Source organism: Chiloscyllium punctatum, chromosome 40 (genome assembly GCF_047496795.1).
Source record: "Chiloscyllium punctatum isolate Juve2018m chromosome 40, sChiPun1.3, whole genome shotgun sequence".
NCBI lineage: Eukaryota > Metazoa > Chordata > Chondrichthyes > Orectolobiformes > Hemiscylliidae > Chiloscyllium > Chiloscyllium punctatum.
The window spans coordinates 43,244,479-43,262,762 of record NC_092778.1 but is presented as its reverse complement, the minus strand read 5'-3'; the positions used below and the strand labels follow the sequence as shown (position 1 = coordinate 43,262,762).

The 18,284-nt window shown below is 42.6% G+C and overlaps 1 protein-coding gene across 4 annotated transcripts in view; it reads left to right on the top strand.

Moving 5' to 3' along the window:
• Window positions 1–9,785: 9,785 nt before the first annotated feature.
• Window positions 9,786–18,284, top strand: part of sbk1 (SH3 domain binding kinase 1) — a 30,022-nt gene continuing 21,523 nt past the window's right edge. Inside the window, exons 1-4 of one of the 4 annotated variants that reach the window (XM_072559677.1) lie at window positions 9,786–10,249; window positions 10,780–10,904; window positions 11,418–11,520; window positions 15,505–15,701. In XM_072559677.1, the coding sequence (XP_072415778.1) occupies window positions 10,820–10,904; window positions 11,418–11,520; window positions 15,505–15,701 (385 nt within the window). In that variant the 5' untranslated portion in view covers window positions 9,786–10,249; window positions 10,780–10,819. Of the gene's footprint in view, window positions 10,250–10,779; window positions 10,905–11,417; window positions 11,521–14,486; window positions 14,510–15,504; window positions 15,702–18,284 lie in introns of those variants that run through there. The other 3 variants (XM_072559678.1, XM_072559679.1, XM_072559680.1) reach the window with 3 other exon arrangements.

Here is an 18,284-nt window from a genome sequence, read left to right as displayed (position 1 = left end):
CAGGCCAGGCTTGTAGCTCATGCAATTCAGGAGAGTTACAGGCCATAAGCCCAAAAGACGAGGAGCAGAGTTATCATCGAGTCTCCTCCACCATTCAATTATGGCTGATATGTTTCTCAACCCCATTCTTCTGCCTCCTCCCTGTAACCCTTGATAGTCTTACTAATCAGGAACTTATCCATCTCTGTCTTGAATATACTCAATTATGGAACCTCCAAAACCACTGGCTAAGAAATACCTCCTCATCTCTGTTCTAAAGAGTTAGATTAGATTACAGCTTGGAAACAGGCCCTTCGGCCCAACAAGTCCACACCGACCCGCCGAAGCACAACCCACCCATACCCCTACATTTACCCCTTACCTAACACTACGGGCAATTTAGCATGGCCAATTCACCTGACCTGCACATCTTTGGACTGTGGGAGGAAACTGGAGCACCTGGAGGAAACCCACGCAGACACGGGGAGAATGTGCAAACTCCACACAGTCAGTCACCTGAGGCGGGAATTGAACGCAGGTATCTGGCACTGTGAGGCAACAGTGCTAACCACTGTGCCACCGTGCTGCCCTTCACTCTGAGGCTGTGCCCTCCAGTGCTAGTCTCTTCTAATATGGAAACAACTTCTTCACATCTACTCTATCCAGGCCTGTCAGTATTCTGTCAGTTTTAATCAAATACCTCCTCAGACTAAACTCCATTGAGCACAGACCCAGAGTCCTCAACCACTCCTCATAAGATAAGTCCTTAATACCCAGCATTATCCATCTAGACTCGAACGTTTGCTTGCCATCTCTCCATGGATGCTGCCTGACCCACTGTGATCTCCAGCATTTGTTGTTTTCAGTACAGATTCCAGCAGCTGCAGTAATGCTCCTCCATCATTCTTGTAAACCTCCCTCCAATGCCATTGCATTATTCCAAATGTAGTCTGACCAGAGCCTTATACAGACTCAGCAGTATTTTTCTGCTCTTGTATTCTAGCCCTCTTGAAATGAATGTTAACATTTGAGTTTGATTTATTTATTGTTGTCACATGTACCAAGATACAGTGGAAAGTGTTGTTTGGAATGCTACACAGTCATAACGTACATCAGGTTAGCAGAACAGAGTACAGAATACAGTGTTACAGCTGCAGGAAGAGAGATCAGAATTAACATTTGAGAGATCCTTTCAAAAGTCTGGTAACAGCGTGAAGAAGCTGTTCTTGAATCTGTTTGTATGTGTATTCAAACTTTTATACCTTCTGCCTGATGGAAGAGGGTGGAAAAACGTATAACCAGAGTGGGAGGGGTCTTTGATTATGATGGTTGCTTTCCTGAGTCAGTGGAAAGTAGATGGAGTTAATGGATAGAGGGCTGCCGGACTCCTTGTGTTCATGACTCCTTGTGGACATGCCAAATTTCCTTAGCTTCCAGTGGAAGTACAGACATTGTTGTGCTTTCTTGTTGCGTTAATGTGGAACTCCCAGGCACTTGATGCTGTCAACCATCTCCACCTCAGCACTATTGATGAAGGCAGGGGTGTGCCATCCACTTTCCTTTCTGAAGTCAATAACCAGCTCCTTCATTTTGCTGACATTGGTGGAAAGATCATTGTCTTTACACCATGCTACTAAGCACTCAATCTCTTACTTGTATTCTGTCTTGTCTTTGTTTGTGATCCGACCTACAACAGTGGTGTCATCAACAGATTTGTAAATATAATTGGGGCGAAATGTAGCCACACAGTCATGAGTGCATCAGGAGTATAGTAGGGGACTGAGAATGCAGCCTTGTGGGACATCAATGATAAGGCATATGGCAGAGGAGATGTTGTTGCTTATTCTTACTGATTACAGTCTATGGGTCAGGAAGTTAACAATTCACTTACAGATGGCCTGACATAGGTATCCTTTTGTCCAAGTGTTTCAGGAATGAGTGTAGGGCCAGAGATAGCTTCTGTTGTGGATCTGTTGTGCTGGTATGCAAATTGCAAAGATTCAAGGCAATTTGGTAGGCTGGAGTTGATGTGAGCCATGATTGACCTCTCGAAGCACTTCATAATTATGTAGGTCAGAGCCACTGGTGATAGCCAATGAGACAGGCTGCATGATTTGCCTTCCTAACTGCCAACTGAATCTGCAAGTTAACCTTGAGAGGATCATGGACTCTGACTCCCAAGTCTATTTGTGTTTCAGATTTCTGAAGCATTTACCTGTTTAGAAATAGGTTATGCCTGTATTCTTCCCACTAAAATGCATAATCTCATACTTTCCCACATTGAATTCCATCTGCCAAATCTTTGCCCATTCTCCAAGCCTGTCCAAGTCCTTCTGCAGTCACCCTGCTACCTCAACACTACCTTTGTCATCTGCAAACTTGGCAACAATGTCTTTGATTCCTTCATCCAGATCATTAATGTATAATGTAAATAGTCGTGATCCCAACACTAACCCCCGCAGACCTCCACTAGTCATTGGTTGTGGGAAAAAACTGGAGCAGAAACAGGAAGAACATACAAACTCCACACAGATAGTTGCCCAAGGAGGAAAATGAACCGAGGACACTGATGCTACAAGGCAGCAGTGCCGCCCTCTGCTCATCGATGCCTCTGCCCCTCATTTGCATGTATATATATATTTATGTATGTAACAAGAGTGTTTGAATTATTTTTTAAATTAATGACACCCATCCTCATAATACCTGTTCTAAATATTGCAAATGGGCTGACTAGCTGCAATATGATATGTTGACCTCACTTATATGAAATTTGAGGGCTCGATGTGGCTCCAAGGTAGAACTGGTACAAGCTCTGTGTGCTTAGCCCCCACAAAGTAACAGACTGTACAGCCTCATGCATTATATCCCTGATCAAAGCATCTTCCCAGGAGGGGCTTGGATTCCATTGTAAGCTTTGATTACTACAATTTTAAACAATGTTGAACACTCATTTTCACAAGGTCATTTGTGCAATAATTGCTTAAAGTGAATTACACCGTATTAGGGCAGAATTTATTGAGAGCTTTATGACCTTGTAAGCAATATACAGTGTAATACTTTCTTCCACATATAGCATAGTTTCTCATAAATTGCAGTTTGAATTCATTGTTGACCATCAGTTAAAAGGCATACAAACTGAAAACAGTCCTCAGTACCAACTGCAAACTTGTGCAGCTTTTCTTCATTTGTTCATGTGATGTGGATGTGCTAGCAAGGCCTGCATTTTATTACCCATTCCTAAAGAAGGTGATGGTGAGCCAGGTTTAGAGGGATATGGGCCAATTGCTGGCAAATGGAACTAGATTTATTTAGAATACCTGCTAGACATGGATTAGTTGAACCAAAGGGTCTCTTTCCATACTGTGTATCTCTATGACTCTATGACCTCTTTGAATACAATTTAGTGACTTGTTGGGCCATTTCTAAGGGTTGTTAACAGCAGATTTCCTTCCCTGAATGACATTTATGAATCTGTTAGGTTTTCACAACAATCCTTAATTTTGTGGTCACTATTAATGAGACATTAATGAGATTTCAGGTGTATTTAATGAACTGGATTTGAATTCCTACCTGTCAGGATTTGAACTTACTAAATTAATTCTTATGTAGTGAAAGTGTCTCCAGTTTCAGCTTTGCTGTTTATTTTTCATTTAATCTATCTCCGGCTAGCACAGATCTAAATAAAAATAATTTCAATTCAGTGGGCACATAATATGCAGTATAGTGAGCACATAGATGCTGCAGACATCACAGTGCCTAACAGGATCATAGCCAGCTCTGTACTGAACCAGCTCTTGGCTCATTTTATGCTGTTTCTATTTAGCTTTATTATACATATGAGCAGTTATCTATACTCATTAAATTTATGAGCATCTGATGGTTATGTGCCAAAGAACACCTGATTACGTCTGACAGCATTAATCTTTGATTTGTACCAAACATTTAGCAGAAAATCCTTTTTATTACATCCTTTCTACCGTTTGGACCACAGAGTTTATAGTGAGTTGGACTCTAAACATTTGAATAACAAGCTGTGAGGTCAATCAGTACATACAAGAAAGAAACACAAGAGGGTGCACAAAGCCCAAACCACTGAGTTGAACACTCGAGTTTTGTTCGTTGAGTTCTGGTTGCCTTACATCAAGTGTAGAGTCTGTTGTGAAATAAAGACTTGAATTTACACAACAGCTTCCATGATCTTCCATGGGTGGCACGGTGGCTCAGTGGTTTGCAGTCAAGATTAGAGTGGTGGTGGAAAGGCACAGCAGGTCAGGCAACATCCAAGGAGCAGGAAAATCGACGTTTTGGCCACAAGCCCTTCATCAGGAATTTCCAGTGCTGCCTCACAGTGCCAGGAACCCGGGTTTGATTCCAGCCCCGAGTGACCATCTGTGTGGGGTTTGCACATTTTCCTCCTGTCTGCAAGGGCTTCCATTTGTGCTTTGGTTTCCTCCCACGGTCCAAAGATGTGCAGGTTAGGTGAATTGGTCATACTACATTGCCCATAGTGTTTGGGGATGTGTAGGTTAGGTGCATTAGTCAGAGGAAATGTAAAGTAATAGGGTAGGGGTAGGTAATCTGTCTGGGTGGGTACTCTTCGGAGGGTCCGTGTGGGTGATTTGCAACCAATTAAGTACTTATGATGTGTAAGTTCTATGCGTAAGGCAAGTGCAGTTGTCAATTCGCACACAACAATCTTCACACATGGCAACGTAATAATGATCAGATAATTTTTTTAGTGATGTTGATTGAGTTGTTTCAAGTGGAGAGGGATTGAAGGTCCCAGGCCAGTTTGGGGGTGAAGAAGTGGTAACAAGAGTCATTGCCACAGTTAGAGATTCCCAATGCTACAGTAGTCATCAGTGAAAGAAAGGCATTTATCCAAATAACTAGATTTAGATGATCTCTTTCCTAGATTTGTCACAGTACTTTTGGATCCCATTGTGCCCCGGGTGACAGGAAATGCAGGTAACTGAATTAATCATAATTAGCCAGAATCCTGACTGCAAGTGAATATAAAAGGTTCCATGGCACTATTTAAAAGAACAGGGGGGGTTTTCCTGGTCTCTTGGCCAACATTTGTTCCTTAACCAATCTTATTATGACATCGCCGTTAGCTGGGTCTTGAAATACATAAGTTTACAGCCTCATTCCCTACACTGTAATAGAGACAACATTTTAAAAATAATATTTAATTGAGATATTCTGAGATCTTGAAAGAAGCTGCACATGTATTTATGAATTTGAATAATGGAAAGACCAGCCAATCCATCAACAGTTCTGTAGCCCTGATTGAAGATGCCAATTAATGTTTAATTATTTTGAAATTTGTTCATGCATTGACAACAATGACAGCATTTATTGCCCATTCTTAATTTCCTTGAGAAAAATATGGTGAGCTACCTTCTTGATCCTATGTGGCCTGAATGATATATGTATTCCCAAAGTGTTTCCTCTCAGCCTCTGGATTCATAACTGTTCAGAATTTACAGCACAGGGATAGACAAGCAACACTTAAGCAGCATTCCCTTTAAGATATGAGACCAATTAGGGTTGCACACAGCAAAGGAAAATTAGAAGGAATATCAGTAGGGAATTCCAGGATTTTGATATTGAAGGAATGAATGATGAAAAATATCCAAGTCGGAATGGTGCGTGAAACACAGGGAAATGTGCAGATGGTGGTGTTTCTTTGTGTCTGCTGCCCTATTTCTTCTAACTAAGAAAGGTTATGTGATGCAACAGTACTGTCAGAGAGATGTTGGGGAGTTGCTGCAGTGCATCCTGTAGAAAACTGCTGGCACCATGTGCAGTTGTCGAGAAAGTGAATGTTTAGGTTTATAAATAGAGTGCTGGTCAAGCAGGCTGCTTTGTCCTGAATGATGTTGAATGTCCTAGGGGATGTTAGAGCTGAACTTACCTGGGATGATTTTGTGCTGTGGGTCTAAGCCTAGGAAATGTGTGTTAGGGAAGTTCAATTTAGTAAGGGAGATGTTGTGGGCATCAGCAATTCAACATCTAGGCATATCATCAGCATATTTTTTGCCAGAGAGTTAATTGCTCCCCCCACCCCCGAAAGACAATACTTAATCCAAAAATCTAACTTATAATTAATTTTGTGTGGTTTGCTTCTTAAAATCTTCAATAAGTAGAATCTTTCTCAAAGCTAATTAAGTGTCCATCAGTCCTACTAATTTTGTTGCATATTTATAGATTTTTATTAGATTACTTTACTAGGATATCACTGACTGCTGAATATTTTCTTCTGGACATTTCAGGTCTGGTTAATGACTATTCTCTGACTGTGAAGAAGGCATGACTACTTGTTTTTCTCTATAATTAAATGTCAGATTCTCAGAAATTGAATGTTTGAAAGCTACATAATTACATAACCTTGTGATTTTATGGATTTTTAGTTTATGGAGAAAAATGACCACCTGCTACCCAAAAGATTGAACCTACCCCATAAGATGGAGAATTAACTTGTTTAGTAAGATGAATATTAGATATGACCCATGAGCTTATCATTCATCTAATACATAAAATACTATCATGTGTTCACTCCTGTTGTTTTACTTTCTGGTGTGAAATTCCCTAATCCATGTTACCTTTAAAAATATTGTTGCTTCCCAAATCCCTTCCTATCTTTCCCTGAATTGCATGTTTAAATCTCTCTACAGTACTGAAACAATTAATATCAAAGAACAACGAACACCCTACGTGATGATGACAAAAGTAAACATCCCTTTCTCAACCTTCTTAACTTAATTTCAATTTTCATGTGGTTGACTGCTGTCTCCCTCAAGTGTTTCTTCATAATCATTCAGTTCAGTGAGATGGTAGTCATCTGCTTTCATTCTTCCTTGTCAAAGATCACAGCATATAAATCAATCCAGCATTTAAAATTACCCAATTTCCCAGTCCCAAAAATCATGTTTTTGTATATATTCAGTTAAATTGTTAGGTTTCTTTTCTAACATTAAATTTCAAATATACAGAAATGTCTTGCAACTAAATGTTGAGAAGATAAAGTCATGTTTTTAAGAAAACTCTAACTCCTTTCCTTAACTATTGACTCCAACGGTCTGCCTTGCACACTGAAAACAACAAACGTGGGTGATCACAGCAGGTCAGACAGCATCCATGGAGAGAGAGCAAGTTAACGTTAACTTATTGTTCATAAAAAAGATGGATTCACAGGCTAATAATGTCTGTTACATGAGCTGCAAGATTCTGTGATACGAATCAGGCAGTTTCTGGGGTTAGCAATGCTCTAAAAATACAAGGAAGCATGTAATTAATTTTTAAAAATGTTTCTTCAGCCTATCAATCCAGTTACTTCCATATGGTAAACGCTCTACTTATGAGAGACTGTTTAAGTTCATTAAATCTCCTATTGAAAGATTTCTCTACCTTAAGGAACAGAATGAGCAGAACTGTGGCAGATGGAGTTTAATGTAACCATCAACAATTGGAATTTCAAAACACAAGAAGTAGGAGCAGGAAAAGACCATACGACCTGGTCCACTATTTAAAACAATCATGCTTCGACTTAGTCACTCACTCACTGTGTTCTTTGATTTCTTGAAGAACAAAACATCAGCCTACATTGACCTTAAAGATGTTTAATGATGCCCAACCACAACCCTCTGGTAGAGAATTCCAAAGTTTCACTTGTCTTTGAGTGAAGTTTCTCCTTATCTCAGTCCTATATTTTGGCCCTTTGTCCTGAAATCATGCCCCCATGTTCTAGATCCCCCTGCCAGAGGAAATAACCTACAGTGTCTGCCATGTAAGGCCCATGTATAGACTTGACTTTTTCAATAAAATCACCTCTTATTCTTTTTAACTCCAAAGAGCATGGACCTAATTTACTCAAACTCTCATTATTAGAAAACCCTTTCATCATTGGGAAAAATCTAATGCATCATTGCTTCTGTTGGAAGTATGTTATTCCTTAAATATGGAGACTAAAATTTCACACAGTAATCTAGGCATGTACAGTACAATTGTAGCAAGACGTCTTTATTTGTGTCCTCCAAACCCCTTCTAATGAAGACCAGCATTCTGTCTGTTTTCTTAATCACTGAACTTGTATGATAATGTTTTGTGTTCCTTGTTCAAGCACACTAAAGTCTTTATGAACATCAACATATAGAAGTTTCATGTTATTTAAAAAAAACTATTCTAAAGAAAAAAGTGAATAACTTTGCGTACCCCTACATTACATTCCATCAGCCAGCCTGTTGCCTACTCAGTTAACCTGTGCATTCTCTTTGCAAACTTCTTTTTGACCCCTCACAGTTTTCTTTCCCACACACCTTTGTATTATCAGCAAATTTAGACATGTTACTTTCTGTCTCATCAAATAAGTCATTAAATACAAACTTTGAATCGCTGAGGTCCCTGCAATGTTCCTTGTGGCACTCTTCTAATCACAGCTTCCCAACTTGAAAATGCTTCATTTATTTCTGCTCATTATTTTCTATCTATTGACAATCCATTATCCATGCAAAGACATCATTTCATAAGCCTTTATCTAATTTATTAATATTTTATAAAACATGTTATCAAATATCTTTTGGAAATCTAAGTTTACTGTATCTACTGGTTTCTCTTTATCTATTTTACTTATTGCATCCTTAAGAGTTCTAACACATTTGCCAAACTGGGTTTCTCTTCATAAAACATATAATTATTCTACACATTCCTTGAATGCATTGTCAAGGCTTCCTTAATAAGTAGATTTCAGCACTTCCTAAGTGACCAACAGCTTGCCAACTGGGTTATAGTTCTGTTTTGTTTTCTTTGCCTCCTTTTTGATTGCAGTGTTTCATTTGCTAACTGCTAATCTTCTGAAACTATCCTGCAATGTAGGAAATTTTGGAAAATCATGGCCAGTACACCCATTTCTTTTGCAGTTATCCCTTTTATAACTTTAGAATGTAGGCCAGCAGGTCCTGCAATTTATCAGATTTTAGTCCTTTGAATTTCTCCAGTATTTATGCAGTGCCTCTAGGGTAATTAAACTTCTCAAGATATTTCACAGGAGCACTTACCAGACATAATAATAGTCATAGAGATGTTACAGCACAGAAACAGACCCTTTGGTCCAACTTGTCCATGCCGACCAGATATCCTAACGTAATCTAGTCCCATTTGCCAACATTTGCCTATATTCCTTCCTATTCATATATCCATCCAGATGCCTTTTAAATGTTGCAATTGTACCAGCCTCCACCATTTCCTCTGGCAGCTCATTCCATACACGTACCACCCTCTGCATGAAAAAGTTGCCCCTTAGGTCTCTTTTATATCTTTCCCCTCTCACCCTAAACCTATGCCCTCTAGTTCTGGACCCCCGACCCCAGGGAAAAGACTTTGTCTATTTATCCTATCCATGCCCCTCATGATTTTATAAACCTCTATTATGTCACCCCCTCAGCCCCCAAACGTGAAAAATGTGAGAAGATATTTAGATATGTGACCAAAAGAGCTAAAAGGTTGGCCAAAAAGGTGGATTTTAAGGAGCATTTTAAAAGAGAGTAAAGTTAGAGTTTGGAGCCTAAGCAACTGAAGATGTGACTTCCTACTATTTTCCCTGAAAGTTCATTGGCATAAAATGTTGAGCTATTTAATTCTCCACGCATGCCGACAGATCTGCTAAATATTTCCAGCATTTTCTATTTTAATGTTTAAGGCACACGAGAGTGATGGAGGTGGAACTTGTACATTGAGCTGAGAGGACGCTAGGACCCAGTGCTGTGCGGTATGGGGCGGAGCAGCCTGGAGCGCGTTGTTAAGTGAATGAGCGGTGAGCCCCAGGACAGAGGGAGTGGAGTAGGACAAGCATGAAGGGGTCTGCATCAATCCTGTAATAAATAGGGCAGGGAGAGGCTGAGCTTTACTGCATCAGCAAGAGAGGGAAAAAAAAACATATTCGGGAATGAAAGTAGAGCAGAACAGTCCGACATAGAAATCATAAGGACGGGCCATTAGACAAACAAAGGACAAAGGAACGAGGACAAGGCTGCAGCCGAGATGTGATGTTGGAAAGCTGCTCACTGACCAGCTGCTGGTGAATCAGGAGAGGGGCTGCAGAACAGTTCCCCCTCTGTTTCCGCCACCAACCAGCACCCCCGGCTCCTTCTTTGCTCCAAGGGAAGGAAACTCCAAAATTCCAGCTGGGCAACAAACAGGAAAGGCTGGAAGAGCCGAGGGAGAGGGTTAGGGAGCATGTGGAAGCGGCTCAGGTGTCGAGAAGCTGCAGGTGAGTCTCAGCCGCAGGGATGGTGAGGTGCGGGGGTGGGGAGAGGCGTGGTGGGTTGGGGGGGGGGGTGTGGGCGGGGGAGGGGGGGGGGTTGCTGCTCAGAGCCCCAGGAAAACCTGCCTCTGCCACCAGAGTTGTAGCAGAGCCATTTCGGAGTGTAACTGTTGGGAGCTGTTAGAAGGGAGGACGCAGGTTATGATCAAACACCCACGTCCATCCTCTCCATTGGATCAGGTTGGACACCGCTCCAGGGTACTTGTCACAGTTGTGACATTTCAGCTCGCCTGTTTCTGTTAGTACAGATGACCGAGAGCAATCAACAACTCTGGATTCTAAAGAGTTCGAATTCCCTCTTAATGTTCGAGGTTTTCTAAAGCCGCGGCTGGTTTCGGTATATTTATGGTATATCGGAGGACAACTCCTCGAGTGTGTTGTCAGGGAGCAAGGAGTTTTCACTCCTTCTCCTCGCTGCCTTGATTTCTTCTTCTAAATTTTTAAAATCACGTTTCTTGCTTCTTCTGACCGTCCAGATTGCTCACTGAGGCACCGGGGTACAGTTCCTCACATCTAATGGGACCACACCCACGATTCTTCAACTTTGAACAATATTGTCAACAGCGAGTAACAATTATACGTCAGACCTCGCTGGCCACCGGTTTGTTAATCCGTTTTTATAAAGTACAGTCACTGTCATAGAGATCTACAGCACAGAGAAAGTTCTTCGGCTAATCGAGTCTGCTCTGGTTAAAAACAACCCATTTAAATCCCATTTTCAGCACTTGGCCCGTAGCCTTGTCATCTCAAATGTACATCTAAATACTGTATGTAGATCCGGAATGTATGATGTTTCTAATCACTTCAGTAACATTAAGTATAGCTCTTACAGGTGGAGTTTTCTAAAGGAGATTCTGTTAGTCCTTCATTTTAATATATCCTCGGAAACATGCAACTAATGTGCTGTCAGAAGCTCCCTGAAACGCCCTAGACCGAAAGATAGGTGCCATGTCATCTATTGGACGAGACGTATGAAGTGGGAACAAAGAACAGTTTATTTGTTTGTGTAGTTTCTTATTATTGAAGAGCATAGCTTTATTTAAAGAGTCATCTGTGGATCAGTGGTAGGACTCTCATCTCTAAGTCAAAGCATTTTTCATTCAACTTCATACAGAAGTCCCGAGTCCTGAACCTCAACAGCCTCAGGGTGTTCTGCACTGCCCGAGGTGCGGTCTTTCTGCTGAGACTTTAAACCAAGATCCCGTTTGCTGTTTCAGGTGAGTGTAAAAGATCCTGGTGCACTATTCAAAGGAGGGTACCCCTCAAGTCCTAGCAAATATTTAATTCCAAAACCATAATCACTAAAACACTATGTAATTATGAGAGGCATGTGTAGGGTGCATAGTCGGAGTCTTTTTCCCAGGGTGGAAATGTCAAAAACGGGTGACGGCAGAGATTTAAAGTGAGAGGGTAAAAGTTTAAAAATGTGCGAGGGAAGTTGTTTTTTACGCAGAGGGTGATAGATGCCTGAACACGCTGCCAGGGGAGGTTGGAGAGGCGGATACGGTAGCAATGTTTAAGAGGCATTTAGGCTGACACATAAAAGGCCGGGGAATAGAGTTCTGAGAAGGGTCACTCGACCCGAAATGTTAACTCTGATTTCTCTCCACAGATGCTGCCAGTCCTGCTGAGCTTTTCCAGCATTTTTTTCCCTGATTTCCAGTATTTGTAGTTCTTTCGGTTATTATTTAGGGAATAGTGGGATACGACCATGAACAGGCAAACGGGGTTAAGTTCGAATGCCATAAAGTCGGCTCAGACCTGGTGGGCCGAAGGTGCTGTACTGTTCTATGTACTTATCATTGCTCTTTGTGTGATGTTGCAGTGTTTCCTGCATTATATTGACTGCACTTCCAATGGCACTGCCTGATAAGCGGGTCGGGTGGCCTGAGGTCATGAGAGGTGCTACAGAAGTGTAATTCTTTCTATCGGTTCTCCCCAACAGTTTCAGGGAGTGTCCGAAAATCAATGCAGAATTTAGATTAAACAAGTTTTTTTTCACGTTTCCATGAAAATTGTAGGTCAAAATCTCTGCTTTGACTTGGCCCATGATTTTTTTTTGATCTAGGCAAATGTGGAAGAGAAAGAGCATTCAGTCCATTCTAGTCCATTCATCACCTTCACCCGGAGATGAGTAAGACTCATACATACAAGCTGGCCTAGTCCCCACATCCCTCAACCAGCTATCAAGGAAGACCTTCGTTCCTGCTCCCCATCCAGCGGTTTCTTAGATGTTTCACATTAACTCAAAGAACCGGGGATGCTGGAAATCTGAAACAAAAGCAGACTCAACAGGTCCGGTAGTATTTGGGGAGGGAGAAACAGAGTTAAAGTTTCGGGTCCATGAGCCCTCTTCAGGCCCTATGCTTTTCTTTCCACTGAGGCTGCCAGACTTGCTCGGCTTCTCCAGCTCTTCACGTTTTTACCTTAAATCCTTCAAGTGTTTTTCCAGCCTCTATTCTCCTGATTATCGCTGGCTGTTTTGTTTTTGTTTTCGCATGTAAGAAGGTGTCCAACCCAAATTTACCTTTAAGTGCCTCAAGACTGTTGTCCCCTTGACACATGTTGAGCTGAAGTTCCAATGCTGACCCATATTGAGCATGTGACCTTGGCAGTAGGAAGACATTGTCAGAGAAGCTTTGAGCATGAGAGGATTCGTGTAGGTGGCGATGGAGCCTCACAGCAGGAAGATAGATCAGGGTGTTGGAGTTTGGAAGCCAATGCGACCGTATTTTCGACATCGACACATTGTGATCTGTAGACGGCACCGAAATTGCCCCTTTGCCAAGGCCGTGCTACATCTCAGGATCTAGCAATGTTTCAAGGAGCGCCTAGGATTGATAATAGCCTCCTGTTTCTATCAGATTTAAATGAAAAATAAAGTTACAGCTGGTGAAATTATCAAGAATGTCAAATTACAGAACGTTACCTCGTGGCTTGAACATTGCTGGTCGGAACATTATTGAAATCGGGTCTTTGGGTAAAAAGGATTAGTCAAGGAGAGCCTTGGTGAGCAAAGTGATGAATCAATGTCGTTCCCATGATTTTTTTCTGCCATTTATTTGTCAGTTTATTCCTCGGCTTGATATGATTGAGATCCTATTGGCTTTTGTTCCTGAGATGGTGGTTTTATTTTCTATCGCATGGTTTTGTTGCACTAGCTTCTCCTTTCCACTTTAATTGTGTCTGGTTGCCATTGCTATTATGTCTCTCTCTGCTAGACCGAGTGTGCAAAGGACGCTCTTGCATGGACGCTGCTTTGGATGGCTTTGGTTTGGGCGACCAGCCAGTTGATCATCTGTAGACCATTGGGTTGTCCTCCTTTCCAGCCTCTGCAGCACTCAAACAGCAGCAAATTAGATTCAAGATTATCCCACGGTCCATCGAGTTTACCTTCTGTTTCCGGATAGCACAGCCATCAATCTCCATCAGTTAGTTTAACACACAAGGTGAGGAAACTGCCAGTAGTGGCGAACATTGTGAAGCATGGACCCAGAGACACCTGCTGTTCTCAAGCACTTCAAGCCTCAATGAGCAGATGTCAGGTTTCAAACGTCTCATGCGCTGTAATCCAGATTATTGTTTCCTGAACGAAATCTATCAAATTTGCATTTATTTCAATGAAGTTGTGGGTCCTCCAACAGTGCTCAGAGCCTGTAGCCTAATATGAACATGAGTGAACTTTACAGCAGAACACCATTACATAGGCTAAGACGGTGTGCGAACAAACCAGCAGGAGTGCGGTGATGTAAACTAAAAACAGGTGTTGGAGCGTGTGGCTCTGCATTTCAACAGGGATAGAAGTCCATGGATCAACCTGTGTAACACAGCATTGTGAAATATCATGTAGCAAAGGCTGAAAGAGCTTTTTCTGGTAGGTAATAGCAACCAGCGTTAACAGTGAGCCATGTAGATGTGTTCTCACTTAGCTGGGGCAGTGGCTTGAGCTGGATTGATGGCCTCGGCCTTTCTGGGTTTGTGAAGTAATGGGAAAACATTCCGTTCGTCTGTGCTCGCCACCCCCGTGTGTGTGCGTTTGTGTGTGTCCAGTGGGCAAGGACAGCCTTGGGCTCGGCTCTGATTTCCCACTGACCTACATTATCGAGTCGAGGTTCACTCCTGACGAAAGCCATTGAGCAACTCTTGGAACGTACCCATGGAGGTGAGTTAGTGTCTTCTAGAGGGTCGGCGGAAAACTGGAATCAGGTAAAGGACTGTTAAAAATAGCTTCCAAAATGCTTAACGTGTTAATTAGTTGATGAAATCGGTTGCTGGTTGATGAATTTCTGTGCTGAATTTCCAAAAGCCTCGGTGAACTGAGCTGACGCAGAGAACAGAAATATGTCATGTCCTGAGAGATTGGAAGTGAAGTGGAGCAAGAGAGACAGATTGGGGAGGTGGGGGGCTCCAGCTCACGCCACGGCACTTCAGCTGACTGGCTCCGTTTTATGTTTGCAGTAAGTGACTCAGATGGAGTTGCTGTATCTCGGTTTGACCGAGATGAAGTCTGTTTCCGCTTGTGCAGACCCTCTCTGCTGAAACCTTCTCCCTCACCGAGCTGTCCTTCTCTCTGTTTACTATCGTCCAGAGCTCATGGCCAGAGATCGTCCGCATTCCCCGGGTTATGCAGGCTGTGATCGCACTCCGCAGGCAGTTCGCGTCGGGGACACTGTGGTTATGGGGTGGCATGAGCTTACAGGAAGACCTTGACTTCGTTTAACTGGACACTGACATCTCTCCCCCCTCCCCCGCCCAATGAAAGGGCAGGTACTGCAGCGCCTCCTGGTGCGAAATGAGCTATACAAGTAAGCTCTTCTGACAGACGAGCGAGTGTTGGTTTGCAGGGATTGGGTTACAGAATATGAGGAAATTGTGAAGTTGGATGGATAACTTACAATCTCATTCCACTGCCATCCGAGACATGGGGTTCACCGCAACAGTGGGTGATAATGGGTGACATTGAGCTGTAGGTCAGGCTTGATTTCTTTGACAACTGTGCTCCAAGCACAAGATCGTGGGTCCCTCCATGGCATTGTCCTTGTGGTTTGGGGGGGGGGGGGGGGGTTTAAATTGAATGAATGGGGTGGAGGGTTGAGATTTGTGCCGACGTTGCAGGGTCTTCGTGGGCCATTTCTGAACTGCCTGCTCCTCCGGGCGAACGATTTGGTAATCTGCTGTTTCTTTTGTTGACTTGTCTTCAGTGCAAGGATGAATGTCTGCGGGACTGAACAGGACCTGACCCGAAGCTCACTTGGCACGGTGGGCGACACGGAGGATCTGCAGGCAATGACCGTGCGCAGTCTGTCGGCGTCAGATATTCACAAACATTATGATTTCATCCGAGAGCTGGGCAAGGGGACGTACGGCAGGGTGGAGCTCGTCATTCACAAAAACGCAGGTAAACTTCAGGCAAACACGAGCAGTTCCCAGCGCTTGGTGCCTTCAGCCAGTGTGCGGAATGGTCAGGATAGACCCTGGTCATTGACCACTAGGCTGACCAGCAGCCAGAAGTTTGGCTGTCTTCTGGGGATAGCCTTGAGGAGAAGAACAAAGCTGAGGCAGAGCTCTACTCTATGGCCAAAACTTCACTCTCCCTCAACTGGGGAGTGAGTCAGAACGGAAGAGGTCACTCAAAGAATTGGAAGGTGGAAATAAGGCGACGGCTTGGAAAGTGAATAGAAGGGGCCGAAGTAATAGGAAGAAAGTGGATGGTTTGGGACTTAGTACGGGACAAAAGAACATCGATTGGACTATTACTGTGTGTAGTTCAGAACATTCCAGCTAACAAACTAGAAAGATTCACAATTATTCGCTATTAAAAACCCGCATATATAGTACTTAAGTTAGCAAATGAGTTTAAAATGGAGTCAGAAATTCCTGGGGGATGGTAGCCTTGGTTGTCTTCCGATAAACAAAACACGGTTTGGACATCACTGTGGTAGTCTCTGCTTACATTGACGCTTTCCTGTTCAGGAAGCAGCGGTAACTCCCAACAGGAACTGATTTCCATGCATTCTCGGTATCTCTCTGTTCGTCTCTTTCTCTGTGTCTTTGATTCTCATTCTAACAGACTTCTTGTTGACGTTACTCTTTTATCCGCTGTTTTGATATGTATTACACAATAGTGTTTTTTTTTGTTGGATGTGCTGGGAACTGTGGTTTTTCAAAGCAAAAGTGTATGTTCCACAGCCAAAAGAGAAAACGCTGGAAAATCTCAGCAGGTCTGGCAGCATCTGTAGGGCGGGAAAAGAGCTGACGTTTCGAGTCTAACTGAGCTTTTCCAGCATTTTCTATTGGTTTCAGATTCCAGCATCCGCAGTAATTTGTTTTTATTATGTATGTTCCACAGGACTAGCAAAGGCTCCCTTCCTTCCCCATCACGCCAATAAGTTTACAATGAAAAGAAAAGATGATTGGATGAATGGGGTGGTGGAGAGATATGGTGAGACAGTGGGGATTGAGGAACACCATGGTTTCAGGGATAAGGTGAGACAGTAAGTTGAGAGATACGGTGAAACGGTGCGTTGAGGGATTTGGTGAGGCAGTGGATTGAGAGATACGGTGAGACAGTGGGTTGAGGGATATGGTCAGACAGTCGGGGTTGAACGATACGGTGATACAGTGGGTTGAGGGATATGGTGAGACAGTGAGGGTTGGGGCCACATGAAAGAGTGGACTGTTCTGTCTTGAGATTACTGAGTCTCTGTGGACTGAATTTGCGTATAGAGGAAACCTCACTGGGGTGGATTGAGTTTAGCACTCCAGACATTGTGTCTTCAAAAAGCAGTCAGAACTGAAACCATTTTTAATCTCCTGTCTCTGCTCAATTGTTGCTAAGGCAACATGGCACATTTCATAGAAAGACCAGGGAGAAAGCCAAAGAACGTAAAGCAGTCTGTGCTTGTCCTGCATTCAGTGTCTCGCTGACAAAGAGCTTGTGTTTAGTGCAATGAGTGCTGCCTTCAGTTCTTTCACTGTCCATTCACTAGCATTGTGAACACTCATCTTCACCTCTATTGTTCACTGTCTTTCTTTAACATGGAGCTGAATGCTCAACAATACTAACAAAGGAAACTGGCAGGAGTACACTGAGTGTTTAACAAAACACAGCGTCAGAGATTAGGAATGTGCAATCAAAACTCTCTGCTGTCGACTCTGTTATAAATTGGTTGATTCGACCGCTAATTTTAATTAGCCTATTTTTTCACTGATGTAAGATGGACTCTATAATTAGGTCAGTTTGAGCTTCCTGGCAGCGAGTCTGCAGCTGTAACTGAGGCTGAGGAGTGTCAGAGATTAACCCTGTGAATACAAATTGCTCACTGTCGTTTCTTTAACTCCATATCGTCAGCCACCTCACGTTAACTATAAACCCTCTCGATTTTTTAATACAGTATTAATCCCATGAGAGCAATGCTTTCATCTGCAGTATATCAGGTGTCGGGGGTGGAAAATGGCCCTGCACAAGGTAATCACTGATGCCCACAATTTGCAGAATGTGATTAATTGGAAGCAAAAGAGTCGAAAATTATAAACTGCATGGATAGAAAAATGAAGGGAAAGCATGAAGAAGGTGAGACTTTTTAAATGGAAGCTGCAGAGAAACACTAATCCTCACTTAATTCCAAGCAGCAGTTTTGAAATGGTTTTGTATCAGAATTCGCTGCTTGTGATCAAGTCCTTACACATTACTTGTTGGAAAGAACTCCACTTCATTCACAAACAGCAAGTAAAAAGAATATATTTTGGATCCCAGTGTCATTGGCTACATTTGTCATAGAAACAGAAAATTGGAACAGGAGTAGACCATTAGGTCCATCAAGCTTTCTCGGCTATTCGACATGATCTTGGCTGATACTCCACCACAGCAAAATACTCATACTCTCTCCCCATACCCCTTGATATCTTTAGCCTCTACAAACCTACTTAATTCTTTCTAAAGTATTTCAGTTACTTGATCCCCATAGCCTTCTGTGGTAGA